This window comes from Elgaria multicarinata, chromosome 1 (genome assembly GCF_023053635.1).
Source record: "Elgaria multicarinata webbii isolate HBS135686 ecotype San Diego chromosome 1, rElgMul1.1.pri, whole genome shotgun sequence".
Lineage (NCBI taxonomy): Eukaryota > Metazoa > Chordata > Lepidosauria > Squamata > Anguidae > Elgaria > Elgaria multicarinata.
Genome location: NC_086171.1, coordinates 153,967,121 through 153,984,081, shown reverse-complemented (window position 1 = coordinate 153,984,081; position 16,961 = coordinate 153,967,121). Strand labels below are relative to the sequence as shown.

At 43.9% G+C, this 16,961-nt stretch overlaps 1 protein-coding gene across 1 annotated transcript in view; it reads left to right on the top strand.

The window, feature by feature from the left end:
- ZSWIM5 (zinc finger SWIM-type containing 5) overlaps window positions 1-16,961 on the top strand; it is a 155,378-nt gene that overhangs the window by 124,863 nt on the left and 13,554 nt on the right. Inside the window, exons 3-5 of the mRNA XM_063139683.1 lie at window positions 4,260-4,408; window positions 5,690-5,840; window positions 15,776-15,955. Of these exons, the coding sequence (XP_062995753.1) occupies window positions 4,260-4,408; window positions 5,690-5,840; window positions 15,776-15,955 (480 nt within the window). The remainder of the gene's footprint in view (window positions 1-4,259; window positions 4,409-5,689; window positions 5,841-15,775; window positions 15,956-16,961) is intronic.

Here is a 16,961-nt window from a genome sequence, read left to right as displayed (position 1 = left end):
CAAAACTCTCACGTCAGCCCCACCTTCGTAGCCAGTCGTTCATCCGGAGTATTTTTCTTTGCCTTTCTAATCCTCTTCCAAGAACCGAGAGGATGGATGAGAAAACTATCTGGGCCCCAAAGTTCTTCAGTTTCCTTCCCAGAGCTTCAAAGTCTGAAATGATTTCTTCGTAGCTCTGCTTGACGACATCATTTGTTCCTACATGGATGAGAAGAAAGGGGTATGTGTCCATGGGCTTTATGAGCTTCGGTAACCCTTCAGTCACATCTCTAATCTGTGCTCCAGGGAGACAGCACACCTGGCGAGTCCATGGGTCTTCACGACATACTTGGGTTTCAATCCCACGCAGCAGGGAGTCTCCCACAACGACTACTTTTGCAACAACGTTCCAAGCATCTCCTCACGGTTAACTCACTGTTAACATTGTGAGTTCTGTAAGCAAGAACGGGGCTGAAACTTTACATTGTGTAAATAGCCCCCTGGAGAATGTCTGGAAAGTTGATTTGAGACCAGATTTTGAAAGCAGCAATGTTGCTGAATGAGGGACTGTTTAAACCATCTCCAGGCCCTCTCTATATTCAGTCCTCAATCAGCCTGGAGCTAAGATGAGAGAATGGCCCATTGTCTTACTTAGGTTACTGTTTGCCACTGGCTGGCTTAACTACATGTTAATTCATTTATTTATTTAAAGTATTTTTATAGCGCTGCCTCACCATTTCTGGCATCGAGGCGCTTTACAATAACATATAAAACAATTCCATTAAAACCCTCAACCCACATTAAGACAATTCCATTAATATTGGCAAAAGGAAATTGGCAGTATGTCTTATTAATATTTGAACAAAAAACAACAAATGAGTGATGGGTTGTTGTTGTTTCGCTCACTGTTACGTTTTAAAAGCGGAATAATTTCTGGTTCAATATATAATATGGCAAGCATTTGCAGAGCTGACAAGATTCTTGTACTTCTCATTGATGTCATTAGGGAGTGCATTGCTGCTGGACAGTAACCCTAGCCTACTGTTTCAATTGGCTAGGAACAATTTGGCAATGTGAGCTCTGGGTGAAGGCCTTTCTGCTTATCTGAAGCAGAAACTTGAGGCAATAGGAGACCAGTGTTTTCCTCTTTTAGGGTGCAAACCATGCCCTAGAGCTTGGCTGGCAAGTCTCTTTTGCTGATTGTTTTTAAAGGTTTAGGAAAATAGAAATAGTTAATCTTGTCAAATAAAAACAGATGCCTGTGGGTGGAAAAACTACTTTGCCATATCACCCTGCCTTCATAATTCTTGTGAAGAAGCTGGTTTCATTTTGATGGGCGGATTACAGTTTGACTTTTCTTGGTGTAATATTATAATGTACTGCTCCTGCTCCATGAGCAATTAATTATCTTTGCATCCCTGGGGTTTGAGAATGCTAACTGCCGCTGGCCCCATGAAGGATGAGGCAGAGATGTAAAGTCCTGCAAGAAATTCTTAGTATCCCTCCCATCACCTGAATGATCAGGGCAACATTTACTAAGCAGAAACCTCTGAATGGGAGTAGAGATGGACTTTTACTGACGAGCAGAATTCCAGTGGAATAGATTGAACTGGAAAGTGCTGTAGCCGTTGCTTTCCTTCTTCTGCCCATGTCTTGCTCTTCCAGCGATGACCCCTTTACTCACTGAAGTGTAGTAATAAGCATGAGGCAAGTGGGTTAAAGTTCAACGGAGCATGCTGCAGGCACCATGATTTTTCATTGTCACAATTTTTCATCCAGGAATTTCTGTGCACAGAGCCAGCCTAGTGGAGGGAACTTGTTTTTGTTGTTGTGATGGTGGTGGTGGTGGTAATGGTTATCTAATGTCAGACATCCAGATGCAGAGATGCTGATAATTTCTACAAAGTAGCAGCATTGTTCAGGTCCTTACAAAGCTGCCTTTGAAGCATTTCAAAGGTTTGAAAATGGAATCTATTTTTTTCTGGCTTGTGTAAATTGACTACAACATGACAATGTGGAATGCTTTCTAATTTCACGGGCGTGCTCTACAACTGAGTGCTTCATAAATATTGCTTTGTCCTCTCCAAGTGCAAGCTGAATTTTTTCTGGTGGCTTCAAAGGGGAAAGAAAAGCTCGTCAACTCCGTATCCTTCATTTTTGAGCTTTGCTCCGTTTGACTCTACAAGGTTTTTGATTCAGTCTTGTGGCATTAGGATCCTCTACAAGGAAGCAGTTCATTGTGCAAGGCACATCAGCTAGGCAACCAGCTGCTCTTGCAGACCAATTGCATGCCTTGCAGCATTGCCGAATACAGGCCTGGAACATAAGAGGCGCTGAATGTGTGGGAGTGTGGAAGTACTAATCAGAAGTATTTTGAGAAACAAAAAGGGGAAGATGTGAGGCTTTAGGAAAGAGAAACAGAAGCCTGTTCTTTAGGACATGATTATTCTTCCTTAAGAAAACACTCTGGGTGAGCAGAGTGTTTTATTAAGAGTCCTTGGTGTGGCTACCATTGCACAGGAGAAGAGTTACTTGCAGAAGTAAAGCAATCTTCAAGGGCAGTATTTCTCTAAAGAGATGTGAGTTGTCTTGACCTTAGCTAAAGCAAGATGATTCTCCTAAGCCATTGGAAACCAGTCACCCATTAAGTACAATTCCAGGGACCTGTAATCGCAATGATTCCTCCCTGAATGCACTCAGAAGTAAGCAGGCATGTGTGTGCTTGAACACACACACCCCAAACACACGCACACACACATACAGGTCATATGCACGGAACCTCAGATCTTCCAGAAGTAACAGGCTGTGCTTGGTTTAGCAGGATTTTTTCTGCTATTTCCTTCTGTTCTCTCCTGCTGCTGGATAAAGGGAGGAATATAATTTCCCATCCAACAGCAGAAGGCTGAGGCATGGATGCTCTTGCCATTAGTAATCAGGAAACAGTCTGTTACCTTGTGCCAGTTCTGGGACCAGGAGATGAAACAAACTGAATTGAATTCTCCCCCCCCCCCCAGATGCTTGTTGGTTTTCTCAAAGGTGTTTTTTCGCCCTCTTTTTTTCTTACTCCTCACTTTCCTGTTGCCTAGGGTTGGTAGCACAAGGGTGTATAGGGCTACTTAATGACTCGTTTTTATTTTCACTTCCATCTCTGGTTTGGCTTGCACATGCTAGTAGTGTGGATATTGGTCCAGAATGCCATTTGGCAAGCTATTGGCCATCCTGGCAATACCTGTCCAATGAACCCCCATTAGCTATAGCCATGTGATACAACTGGCTGTCGTTTTGTTCATTCTGGTAGAAAGATAATCCAAAAGTGGTTAAGATAATGTTTTCCGTGGTCCTGCCATCACTAGCCCTCAAATTGCTTTCCGTGTTAAAATTGTGATCCTGTTTTACACAACTCTTTGTTGAGTCTTTCTTGAAAGAGCAGGCCCACAGACCATTAGCTAGGATTAAAACATGTTAGAGGTACTGCATGTTTTCAGCTTGGACGACTCCTAACATTTCATGAAGCTCACTAGCCTCCCTAGATCCAGCTAATGATTGGTGCTTGTACAGGGTGTACTCATTGGCTGAGTTGGAGATGCTTTAGTTTAGAGAGATGGTTTCTCCCTGCTGAGATGTACTAAAGACCATCACACAAGAAGAGCTGAGCTGAGTACGAATCGGCACAGCAAGACTGACTATAAATATGGAGGGAGCCATCCAGGCTATCACATGGTCTAGGGAGTATTTACATAGCTGATATGAGGCTTCAGCCCAAAGTGAGATGTTACAGAGCTCTGGGGAGCCCAGATGGGACTTGCACATGCCTGAATCGTAGCTCATTTCAAGAGCTGCTGTGCCAAGAACAAATGAATGGCAGTACAAGAAGTGTTGTACCTATTACGCTGGCATGGAATTGAAACTTTCTCCCCCACTATTGTTCCGTCTTCTCAGTGCTTCATTTTGGGTAGCTCATTCTAAGCTGGGGCATTAACCAGCTCAGTCAGCTTCTAATGCCCCTACAGTGTAGCAATGTTTGGTCTTCACTGAGAATAAAAATTGGTTGTGAAAATACTGCAGTGCTGGTTTGTGTAAGAGAATAATTTTAATTTCATGTTCCTCTTTTTAAAATAATAATAATAATAATAATAATAATAATAATAATAATATCTGAATGAAATACAATGGTATCCTCTTAACAAATGAACGTGGTTGGTGGGAACAATAAAGCCATTCCACCGTTGTGATGCCTCGGGACATGACTTCTTTCAATAGTTGGGCTTTTCTTGCCACAGGTGCACCAGACCCTACCGCAGGGGCCAGCATTGATGACGAGAATTGCTGGCATTTGGATGAGGAACAGGTTCGAGAGCAGGTGAAGCTGTTCCTCTCCCAAGGAGGGTACTATGGCTCTGGAAAGCAACTCAATTCCATGTTTGCTAAGGTGAGGACTGGCTTCGTTTTCTCCCCCCTTTGGCAAAAACTTAGCACCCATCTAACTTGTTCATAGTATTCCTGTACCTTGCAACTCTCTCCCCTGCAAGCTCCAGAAATCAGCTTTTGGTACTTGTAAGAGTACATCCCTTAGACGTTTCCGGAGACTGAGCTGGCATGTGCATGATTTAGACGCACTCGTTCATTGATCTCTAGGGATCAGAGCGAATACTCCAGGGTGCATCTTCTCCTTGCTCCCAATTAGTTTGTCACTAGATATGTCCACCTAGAAGAAGAATATAAATGAACAGGACATACTTGGCATCCCCAAAACAGATATTTCTAGTGAATTTTATCATGCAGGATGTTACGATAATGTTGGATGCATGAGTGTGTTACTATGTGTCCATTGAGGAAAGGCTAACTTGTCACATGTAGTTACGTTCCAGTAGTTCAAAATGATGGGTGTAAAATGTTTTTGGCACAGTAAGATTGCACTGAGATACATTGATAAACTAGCATTATGTGAACGAGCGTCGGACTAAAGTGCCACTCCCCTCCCCTCTTCTCCTCTGGCAAAGTCATAAAGAGGAGATTAAACGTGCCATTCTCCTATCCCTTGATTCTCAGGGAAGAGATCTCCCACTCTGCCTTGTCCTTTTCTCCTTGAGCAGACTGTGACTTAAGTTAACAAGGTTTACTTCAGGGATGTGGAACCTGATCAGAGATAAGACATTTTCTCCTGCTCCTCCATTTTGCCATTGAAGGCTTTTCAAAAGCTTAATTTCAATGGATGAGCATTTCCAGTGTGTGTGTGTGCTAGGGAGGGAAGGGCTAACCCTCCCTTCCCAACACTAAAAATCCCCCTCAAAAATCACCCCTATCTCACTAGGCCTTTTAAAAGCCTACATTGGTATCAGGAGGTGGAAGTATGTGTTGTGTGGTGTGTGTGGTCCTAACAATCACATTGGGGGGACACATTCAGCAGTGGGATGACTCCGGTCACTTGAGTTGGTCCCAACGACTTTAGGAAGCAGCCCCCGGCGTGCTTGCTGAGAGCCAGTTCACCCCTTGGGCTAAAAAAGGTTTCCCACCCTGGTTTACCTTTTAGTGCCACATCTTCACTACCACATAGGCAGCATATTAGCTAATTTCTTGCCACCTGGTAGAAGTATACAATTCCTCTGAGATAGCTTTTGATTTCCTATAACATGCAAAACGTTGTCCTTGCCTCTCTTAAATGCATTCCACATGTAACTAAAAGTACTCTGCTCTTCCTCCTCTGCTCTAGGTCCGTGAAATGCTGCGCATGAGAGATTCCAATGGAGCCCGGATGTTGACACTAATAACTGAGCAGTTTATGGCAGACCCACGGCTTGCTCTCTGGAGACAGCAGGGAACAGGCATGACAGACAAATGCCGACAGCTCTGGGATGAACTGGGTGAGTTTCTGTGTCTTTGTGCAGTTTGATGGAGGTCAGTTTGTCTTAACAGTTTGTGATGGAAGAGTCCAGCTCAAACCCTCGTGGAACACAAATCTGAAAGGCTGCAGGACATTTGCCAATCTCCTCCGAGCAGATGGCTTCTGGGGGTGGTTAGAAGTTGTATGGAACTAGGAATGGGCATTCGATAGGGGAGAGGCAACAGACAGGGAGTGTGGGTTTTGGCAGTCAGTCTTAGAAATTAACTTTCCCCTTCAGATTTTGGAACATAGGAAACTGCACAGGTTTTCTCAATCACCTGCTACCTGATTATTTTTCCACTGGAGATACCAGGAATTGAACCTGGGACCTTTTACATGCAAAGCATATGCTCCAGGACTGAGTTATTGTCCCTCCCTTAGGTGTGGTTCCTCTCCTCCCCCCCCCCCCCCCCCGCCCAGACTGCCGTTTTACCAGTGCATGGGCTTGTCTCAGCATTTAATATCTGAGTTTGGGAAACTTTTGTCCTCCTGTCCTTTTAACTGCATAGGAAATGAGTCATGCATAGAGAGCTGGCTTGCCTGTAGGCCACGTCTCTGCCTTTTAGCAGCCAGGGTAAGTGGCTGCCACTGTTAGTTAGTGTGGCAGCAGCCTGTAGGCTGCCATGCAAACAGCCTCTTTGAACTTTGCTTGTGGCTTAAAATGGAGGAAGAGGTTTATATTGTAAGGCAGTCTGCCATAGCCTTTCATTTAGGAGATGGTGGCTGCGTTTGGACATCATGATAAACCATGGGAATGAGCAGTTGGGCACACACCCCTTCTCCTCTGCAGTTGTGAGGAGGAAATTGGAAGCTTTCCGTTTTTTATTAAATGCAGCTTAACATTATGTCGGAATCTGAAACTGTAGTTAATATTAACTATGGTTTGTTCAAACAAGTTAACGTTCACTTCCATTTTTGATTTCCCACATTCTTGGGTTCAGATGAAACAAATTGTGGTTAATCAAAAATGGAAGTGAACACCTTGTCACACCTGCACTAGAGGAGGAAAGTATTGCAGAAGCCCGAGGCTTGCTGGGGAGCTAGTAATTACCCTTCAAACTAAGCAGCCTGCTGTCTCTCTTGACCAAACTGAGTAGCATTTGATCCAGAACTATGTACGGATTGGTGCTGCAGCCTGGGCCTGAAGTTTAGCAAAGTTCTACTGTTAAAAGTAACGAGGAGAATATTGTTGCGAGGCCGAATCCAGCATTGTTTGATCCAGGGGTTGGCAATTTGTGGCTCTCCAAATGTTTTGGCCTGCAACTCCCATCATCCCTCACCATTGGCTATGCTGGCTAGGGCTGATGGGAATTGTAGGTCTAAACATCTGGAGGGCCATGAGTTTCCCAACCCTGGTTTAATCTTTACAAGAAAAGGAGAGAGGGAGAGCTCAATGCTGTATTGAGGAATACTAAATGTGACACTAAGTATAAATGTGTATGTTTCTATATGTATGATATTGGAAAAGCGTAAAACTGAGAGAGGAGAATATGCAGGGAGAGAGGGGGCAATAGGGGCAGGGAAACAATGATTGGGAGCCATGGAGCAGGGAAGTCTCTGACCAGGGGTCACTGAAGATGGGTCCAGATTCCCTTTCTCCCCAACCCCTTCCGCAACTTTTTTCCAGGTCTTTAGCATATACTCCCCACGTGTTTTCAAGATTTTCTTTGTATTCACACCAGATCAAGTAAAATCCAATGACACTGAGAAAACAACACCTTATGGGTGGGAGCACAAGCCGTTCAATCTGAGGCAGCCTAGGAATCTTTCATGGAAAGATGAAATTTTTTTTTTATTATTAAATATTTTTATTTGCAACACAGCCTTAACAACAGCAGACCCCAAAAAGGGGGGAATTCATATCATGAAACATATCAATATATAGCAATAATTAATATCTCCCCTGATATAGGTAAAAGGGGGGGGACACCTGAGGCGAAGGATTAATACTTCCATTTCAAATATATGCATTTATATAAGTAGTCCATATATCTAAATAAGCATCCATGTGTGACTTTGATGGTAGTAGGAGATATGCTCAAACGTAGCAAGAGCAGTCCATGGGAGTGATAGGTAGTGGGTGTTTTTTGTTCCAAGCTTGGAGTACAAGTCTTTTTGTAATTATAAAGGCTCTCAGTTTCCACTTTTGGTGGAAAGATGTGATTAGTAAGGAAGTCACTCTTTGATTTTCTGGCTTTAAGTATGCATTATTTCTATTCAGATTCTTTGTAGATTGTCATTAACCTGGTTCGTACATAATCGCAGCAATCAGCAGTATATTGTGGGGAGATGTGCCACATGTGAATTGCTTCTGGTTTGCAGCAACAACCTACAAACGCCCTATTTGTAGGTTGTCAGTGTGACAGCTGAACCTGAATACTTTGGGTTGTTTGTGGGTTAAACAACAATCACAATAGTTTATTAGCCTGCTCATGTAGTGGGGGGGTCATGGGCTACTGTGAGTAACTTATTAACTCATCTTGGGCTATCATGACGTCTGAACACAGACTGTGTTTGTCCTTGCCAGAACTGGAGGAAACATCTCTCTCTTTAAGAAAGTAAACAGGGCTGCCCTTCAGAAAGACTTATTCAACCTTTTCTCTTATGTGGGTACACAAAGTTAGAAAAACTACCTTTTATCATCTGAAAAGACCCTAAATCCTTACCATGGATAGCCTTACCATTAGGCAGAGTGAGGTGGCTGCCTCAGGCAGTAGATTTTAAGTGTGATAAAGGGAAGCAAATGGTTATTTCTCTTTTTATTATATTTTTTACAGCCAGGGAAAGGGAGAGATGCTTGTGGGATTTTCTGCCTCAGGGTGCCAAAATACCTGGGCTGGCCTTGTGTACTATGCACCTTGATTGGAGAGTGCCATTTACTGCTTTGCCTCAGGAATCAAAATATCTTGGGCTGGCCTGATTTTTGTGACAAGAAAAGAGCCGGCCATCCTAGACTATGCATGCTTTTGAGTTCATGCTGAATCATACATGTAAACCACCCAGAGAGAAGATGATGATAATAATAATAATAATAATAATAATAATAATAATAATAATAATAATACTAATAATAATAATAATAGCAGCTTAGAATCACCATCTAGTTAGTAATCTGAACAGTGATTTATGTTAAAGGAGTGCTCTTATTCCTGGTAAAATTCAGGTATTTCTTCAAAGCTGAAAGGGCTCAAATGGTGTTTGTACATGATCCTACCCGTTGAAACACAAGAGGAAAGCTAATATTGCCATCGCATGAGAATTTTTGAAGCTTTAATCACAGTGCACTAATACTGAAGATTAGATCCTAATTGTGAGAAGTAGATTGAAAACAGTTGGACTAAATCTTGACCTTAATCTGTCTGGAGTCTGTTTATATATTTCTTTTGTTTACTGTTGGGGATTGGACCAGGTTGGGGTGGAGAGCAAAATTCAGGAAAACTATGCTTGGTTCAGATATAATGGCAAATGAGCAAGCCTCAGGCTCACATGCTCCAGTTCTCTCCATGCTCTCTGATTCTTGGTACGCCATAGTTTGCCATTTTGTCTGAACCAGACAAATCATGAGAAGAGGAAGAGGAGGGAATGCATGAGCCCAAGGCTTGTTCTTGTAATGCCAAATGATGGTTTGGCATTGCATCTGAACTGACCCGTTGTGTTTTTGAATCCACTGAATTAGTTACAAGACAGTGGCATTGTGGTCGCCTCTGGCATCTCCTTAAGGCAGTACATTTCAAAATTCCTGTCCTCAAGGAACATCTGCACGTTGCAGAGGATCCTGGGTTATATTTTTAGGCTCATTTGCAGTTCATGTCAGGACCAGTGAGGCCTGTTGTGTCCAAGCTGTCATTCAATACTTGGACAAATGCTTTCTCTGCTATTGCAGTTATTATAATTGTGGTTGATGAAGTTTCCGTGAAATCCTGCTCACAGAAAACCACTGTCTTAAGAGAAAGATTTAGAGTGCACCCTTTATTAATCTTTAATCACTCAGATACATTATTTTATAAGGGTTCAGAGGAGAGAAATTGCTTTGAGTTGGTTGAATCCAGTTGAGCCCCAGTGCTAGCACTAATGACGTTGTGCTAGCGTAAGCCAATGCTTGAGCAATGCCACTAGTTCTTCTGAGGGCAATGGGAAAAAGAAGCAATTTGCTACCGAAAGGCTTCGGGAATTATTGGTTGGGGTGTGAGACTGATAGGCTCTCACCAGTGTTCTGTGTTATCTATATGTTCATACAGATTCTATGTTGTTCATTATCCTTTCTTCTGGCAGTAACTTGTACCAGATTTCAGAAGAACATGCACAAGGAATGGGGCAATTAGAGAGCGCTCCATCCCCTGTCATTCACTTCCAGCAGTCTGAGGTTTCAATCAGCTGTTTTGTATAAACCCAAAGGAGAGTTTAAAAACCTGCCACCCAGGAGCCAGATCTGTGAATCACTTTACTCTGAGCATCGCGGCGCTCTCCCAGCCCTGTATCAAAAGAACTGACTCTTTAAATTGGCAGCTTTGGGAAAGCAGCCCTCCTGCAGGGCATTGAACTCCATGGGAAGACTTGCGGGCTGGGAGACTTCAAATGCCAGATCTGTAGAGCTGCTTTTTTTTTTCCTGTAGAAGGGAAGGAAAGAAACTCTTAGAAGTTCAAGGATGGCTGCCCTGTATTTGTGGTTGGGCCCCAAAGGGAAATGCCAGTAACGCCCCCAAACAGTTCCATGGCGCTTCTGTTCAGAATGCTCTAGATGCAGGAGGAGTATCCTGCTCAGACTGCAGAGGTGTGCAGAAGTGCCTGGCAGGGCAGGGATTAATAGGCTTTGAAGAGGGAAAGGCTGGGGCAGGGGAAGGGGGCAGGCATTAATTGGTATAATCCAAACCTGCACAACATCTGCCCACCAAACTGAAAGCAGCCCACCAGCCATGTCCCTGTGTTTGCTGTTCCAGACAAGCAGAAACCACAAGAGGTTAATAGAACCCCATTAGGCTGCTATGCATAGCTGGTTGTCTCCGTTCAGCTTGGCGGGTCATGTGCTACACAGGCCTGTGAGTGGAATTGGTAGTTTCTGGACTACGCAGGAGTCATCCCTGCCAGTACCAGTTGAGAGAGAAGAGCAGAGGTGTGTAGTACTCAAGACGTGTTCTGGGTATCACGATACATATTTTTTAGAGCTTGTTCTGTTGGTGAGAAAGTATGCAAGCTTTTCAAGTTACATGTAACTCCTGCAGACTGTGAAATTGGCCCAATCAGATGTGTGTGTCTGTGTGTGTCTTTAGGACAGCTCTCTTTACCAAGCCATAGCATGCTGAATTCTTTGCCATGGCCAAGTTGAGTTCTGCCCCTTGTTCTATGTAAGCTATGGGACCAAAAACTGATCACTATGGATTGGATCCAGAGTAATGCTTTGCAGCATTCTGCTCACGCTGGAAGAAATAGACAAGGAGGTGATGGTTATTTCTATTTCTCTCTGCAGCTCCCCCATGCCTCCTGAAAAGCTGCCCTGGAAGTTTGGAGTACCCTCCAGAGCGCCATGAGAGTCGACACAGGGTGGGGTGGCGAGGGAAGGGGGAAATCACCTTCTTGCCCTCCTTCCTCCCGTGGGGAGCAGATGCCTTCCATGAACAGAAGGAGCCCTTCCTAGATCCAGCCCTATATGTTGTAATATGGTGTCAGTTCAAAAACTTACTACTTCCTCTCCTAAAGACACTTAGGAAGTAAAGGCATTTTTTTCGTGTTGTCAGATAATTCTTCCCTCAATTCTTGTTAAGAATATAGGCATTGGTCCCCTGTAATGTCTGTTGCTTTCTGGAGTGTGTTGAGGATTCTTAAGGCTGTGCGGTGTGGCCCCCTCCATATGTTGTTGAACTGCAATTCCCATCAGCCCTTGGCAGCATAGCTAATAGTAAGGGATGATGGGAGTTGCAGTCGAATAACACCCATTTTCCATCCCTACTGTATGACTGGGCTTTTCCTGGCTAATTAATAGCCTATGGGAGAAAGAAGAGAGGTGGGGCTACCTGGGTGTGTTCTAGAAGACGGCACAGCTCTCTAGTATGCTAATAAAGCATGTGAGTGATGGCAGTCTCTCTAAGGGCCAAAACACACATGAGGCCAAATCTGTGGTCAAATCTCCCAAAATGTGCTTCAAACAAACAAACAAATAATAATACCATCAGAAGTGCCCTAATGCTGGATCAGACCTAGGGTCCATCTAGACCAGCATTCTGTTGTTGTTGTTATTATTATTATTATTATTATTTATTTATTTATTTATTTATATAGCACCATCAGTGTACATGGTGCTGTACAGAGTAAAACAGTAAATAGCAAGGCCCTGCCGCATAGGCTTACAATCTAATAAAATCATAGTAAAACAATAAGGAGGGGAAGAGAATGCAAACAGGCACAGAGTAGGGTAAGCAGGTACAGGGTAGGGTAAAACTAACAGTATAAAGTCCGCACAACATCAAGTTTTAAAAGCTTTAGGAAAAAGAAAAGTTTGGGAAACCCACAAGCAGGACATAAATGCAACAGCACCCTCAATTGCAGGGGATGCTGATTTCGAACAGAACAGTGGTGATGGAAAAGATGTTTAGTCCATTCTTTTTATCTACTTTTCCCAATCTAAATTGCCTCTCCCCCCCCCCTTCCTGGGCTTAGGAAAGGGGATTTTAAATTAAAAGCAGGGGGGAGAGTTAAACCCACCCTTCTCCAATACCACTGCCTTAATCAAGATGAAAGCCTTCCCCTCCCACCATAGCTGACGTTTGTTTTGATGTAAGAGATCTCATCTGTAGTCAGATCTCACACATCATGTCCGTTTAGCCCCTAAAAACCAAAGTAATAAGTTCCATTCTGTCTGTCGGAGGCAAAAAGAGCATTTCCATGGAAGCGTTGTACTACCATACTTGGCATTTGTTTAAAATTGTATTGACTTGGGAATGGAAGCACTAGGGATATCTCGAGCAGTGCTTGTAACAGCAAGTGCCTCTGATCACTCATAAGTAGGTGTGGGTGAAGCAAGACCCTGCTCAGCCTATACCTTGAGTCCCTGTCTTCACCACCTCCGTATCCCCTTTCTCCTGCCCCCAGAAGGCCCCCAGATATACCTGCTGCAGGAGAAGGGAAAGGTGTAAGCACTGACCTACGTCAGTGTCAGAGTTGAACAGAGTTATTGGTGCAAAGGGAGTGGCGGGTCTCTACTTCCCTTGCTCGGCTTCGTCCATTTTCTTCCGCTGCCCCTTACGCCTGGAACGCTCTTCCAGAACATTTGAGAACTACAAGTTCAATTGCAGCTTTTAAAGCTCAGCTAAAAACTTTTCTTTTTCCTAAAGCTTTTAAAACTTGATTTTGTTCTGACTTTATACTGCTAGTTTTACCCTACCCTGTGCCTGTTTGGTGCATTCTCTTCCCCTCCTTATTGTTTTATTATGATTTTATTAGAATGTAAGCTTATGCGGCAGGGTCTTGCTATTTACTGTTTTACTCTGTACAGCACCATGTACATTGATGGTGCTATATAAATAAATAAATAAATAAATAAATAAATAAATAATAATGACTAAGGCAGTGGCAGCAGCAGGGGTGGGTGGGGCTCAGCTCGTCAATGGAGCATCACATTCCCACTGAACATGCTTTGTGGGGACATGATGCCAATTGTGTCCTTTTCTGTGGTGGCCATCAGGTTCCCACCAGGCACCTGGCGACATGTAGTCCCTGTGCCTCTCTTTGCAGGAACATGATGCTCCACCACCCCTCCTGCCATTGCCTTGGTAGCTGCTTTCCCCCCTTTTCCTGCCACAGGTAACTCTGAAGGCCCTCAGGAGGCAGAAAAGGGAGAATAAGGTGCCAGTGAAGGTGGCAGCAGGTACTTAAATTCTGCACAAGTGTATCATGTGCATTCAATTGGACACAATTTTGTGTGCAAGTGCTTGGAGCACAGAGGATTGAACCCCGCTGGGAGCAAACAAAAGGATGCTTGTGCGTCTTTAGTAAGCACAAAGATCAGCACATGTAAGATATCTACAAGGGGCTCTGTAGAAAAGTAAGTCCAAGTGTGGACATACTAAGTAGGAACTCGAGAAATTTTACAGGGGTCCAGACGTCATCACCATCCATTTTTAACTAGAAAAAAATCTTTTAAAGAGGAAAAGAAAGCATAGCTAGGCAAAATCTTTTGAGTGGTAGTGCTAGAAGCCCTCTGTCTTGAAGCATCCTCTCTCAGGGGGTGTCTTCACGGCACTGGGCCGGTGCTGCCGATGCCAAGGAGGGAGTGTGGGGTTTCTGAACAGCCTTCTGGGGACCAGAACTACTCTTCCTGGTGGAAGGCACCCAATCGCAGGTTGCTTTCCACCAGGCACCACCCATCCGTACCTCCATTGGGACTCTGGAGTGAGGCTTTGGGACTGTTTTGACCCTGTCTTGTGAGTCCTTGCCTCGCTCCAGAGAAAAAAATCGGGGTAAATCCCCAACTTTTTCTCTCTGCAACTTCAGCGGAAAGCCCCAGGGTGGGTGCATGACTGCAGCGTCATCATATAATTGATGCCGCGCCACCGCGCACCCACCACGGGACTTTCCAAGCATTTCGACAGGTTCCCAGTGTTAGGATGGGGTCTCTGCAGGCTGGATTGGCAACCTCTGTGGCCAAATTGGGCTTGGCAGGCCCCTACTTTATATGGTCAGGATGGTAACTTCTGGCAGGGAGGTATGGTTTATCTGAGGAGGCTTGTTGTAAGGGTTGTATTGGGGTTGGAGCCTTGGAAGATCCCAAGCCAGCGACTCTCCCACTGTGGCATTTACCACCACCACGTCAGCTCTATGGAGAGCCATTGGGCAGTGGTGCTCTTGTGAGACCTAGGTAAGAGCCCTGCCACCGCTTCTTGAGGCCAAGTGGCTCTCCACAGAGTTGATGCCTCCACAGCAAGCATAAGGGGAAGTGGGTGTGCGATGGTGTGTGTGTGTGTGTGTATGCAGTGGGTGGGAAGGGACAGGGTGTTATCTCCTGCCTCAGGCAGCGCAAGAGAGTGCTTATTTCAGCTTGTTTCAGCACAGCATTATAAGGTTTTGAAAAAGGGGTCGTGTCCTGAAAGAGCCTTGTTATAATAAAAGATAGCTTTGGAGAGAACATTTTAGCGGGTTAGGCTTTTTACCAGTGATCTTCATGATCAGGAAGAGAAATGTATTGGGGGCATTACCAATATTGCTGTTTAAATCCATTGGAAGAAAGGATTACATGTAGTGCTCTTTCCTCTGGTTGTGGTGTTGCTTTTGTTCAGAGAAGTAGAAACCTGAGTGCAACTATACCGTAATATGTAGTACATTAGTCTTACTTCCTGTCTCTTCCTCATAAATTTCCTATTCTGATCTCCGTGTTGTTTGAGAGCTGTGGCAACATCACAGTGAGGGGTGTTATGCCAGCAGGACGCAGTAGAAAACTTTGACTTTCTCTGGAGTCGTTTTGGGAAATAAGCATCAATAACCTCTTGCATGCAAATGCGCTGAAGAACAATGGTAGATGAAATGCCGTTCTTGATCCTGATTTTATAAAGTGGAGCAAAACATGTACAGGGTAGGAATCAGTTTATTGTTTGGAGTTACTGACACTTGGGCTTGCTGGCGTATATTTAGGCAGGCTTTGATGTGCAGTTCAAACAGAAGATTTGTCCTGGCAGACAGAAATAATCTCAGGTGCATATGCAGCCATCTCTCAGGAATACAATTTAGCTTCATTATGGAAAATGTTTTCTTCAGTTATTTTCTTTTATAAATTCTCCCTCTGGGGCCCTGTGCATTTCTCTGAAACAAGATGAAGGTGTTTCTGAAACTTTCCCAGCAAGGAAACAGTGGGGTTACCTTGTTGCATGCTCATGTCAAATCATACTGAATAACTCCTTCTGCATGGTTGCATCTGGCTTGCTCTTACAGGGGCCTTGTGGGTGTGTGTTGTGTTAAACCCACACTGCACACTAGAAGAGAAGGCGTGCTGGCTGCGACAGCTCCGGAAGTGGGGAGATATGGATGTTTGCCCGCTGGAGGATGGGAATTACGGCAATGAACTTCCCAACATTACTAGTGCACTTACTCAGAGCTCCAGTCACAGGCAAAGTAAGTTGGAAGTAAGGTGTTTTTGTCTTCGGCTATGGAACATTTTCCCCATTGGATGTCCCCAGTCTTTCAGCGAGCAGTGGAAAATAATCAAACAAGATCCCAGCTGTGCATGAGTATAAAGCTTGTTCAAATGAGTGATTACCCCTATTGTTGCCTATGCATGTCAATTGATAGACTCCTTTATGGAGGTATTTGGATGGTGTTTACAGTATGGAGGCGCATAGCTCTCTCAATAGGGGTTTCTGACCTTGTTTTTTGCTTTACGTGAGATATAGTCTGGTTAAAATAGCCTATTAAGGAAAAACTGCAAATGTTAACAGGTCTGAATGTTATCAGTACAAATGTTATCAGGTCTGAATTCTTAGAGCTCTAAGAATCTTGTTTTCTTTTTTCTATATCTCTGGTTGGGGAAAAGGTTAGGGTTGCTTACCTCTCTCTCTCTCTCTCTCTCTCTCTCTCTCTCTCTCTCTCTCTCACACACTCACTCTCACTGTCCTTCTCATTACCTTCCTCTATGCTTGCTGGGTTTGGGTCATGGGGTAGGTGGGTACTGCTGTACATTTGTTTGTTTTGCATTCTAATGGTAACGTCCCTCTCCCCCAAAAATCAAGGAAATTTAATGTTCAATTTACCTTGTCTGTCTCAATTATTCCTTCTGCTGTGTTGTACTGTCATATATCTCATTTGTATAATAGCTGGAACTTCAATATGTACTAAGTAGAAGCACCACTGGTAAATTATGCAGTCTTGGATATTCCTACCCAGCCTTTATATGCTGTGTTCTAGTTCACTGATGTTTTGATGTAGCCATTGAGGAGAGAGGAACCTGCGTCAACTATGGTGTGTGGAGACTTTAACACTTCTGGGTGTAATTAGTTATTCAAAGCCTCCTGTCCCTCAAGCTGTGTGCATACCAGAGTTTGGATTAAAAATCCGAAATTCTTTGACTATCACCCTCTCCCCTTTTATCCCGAATCCATCCCGGAATATGCATGCTAAATGC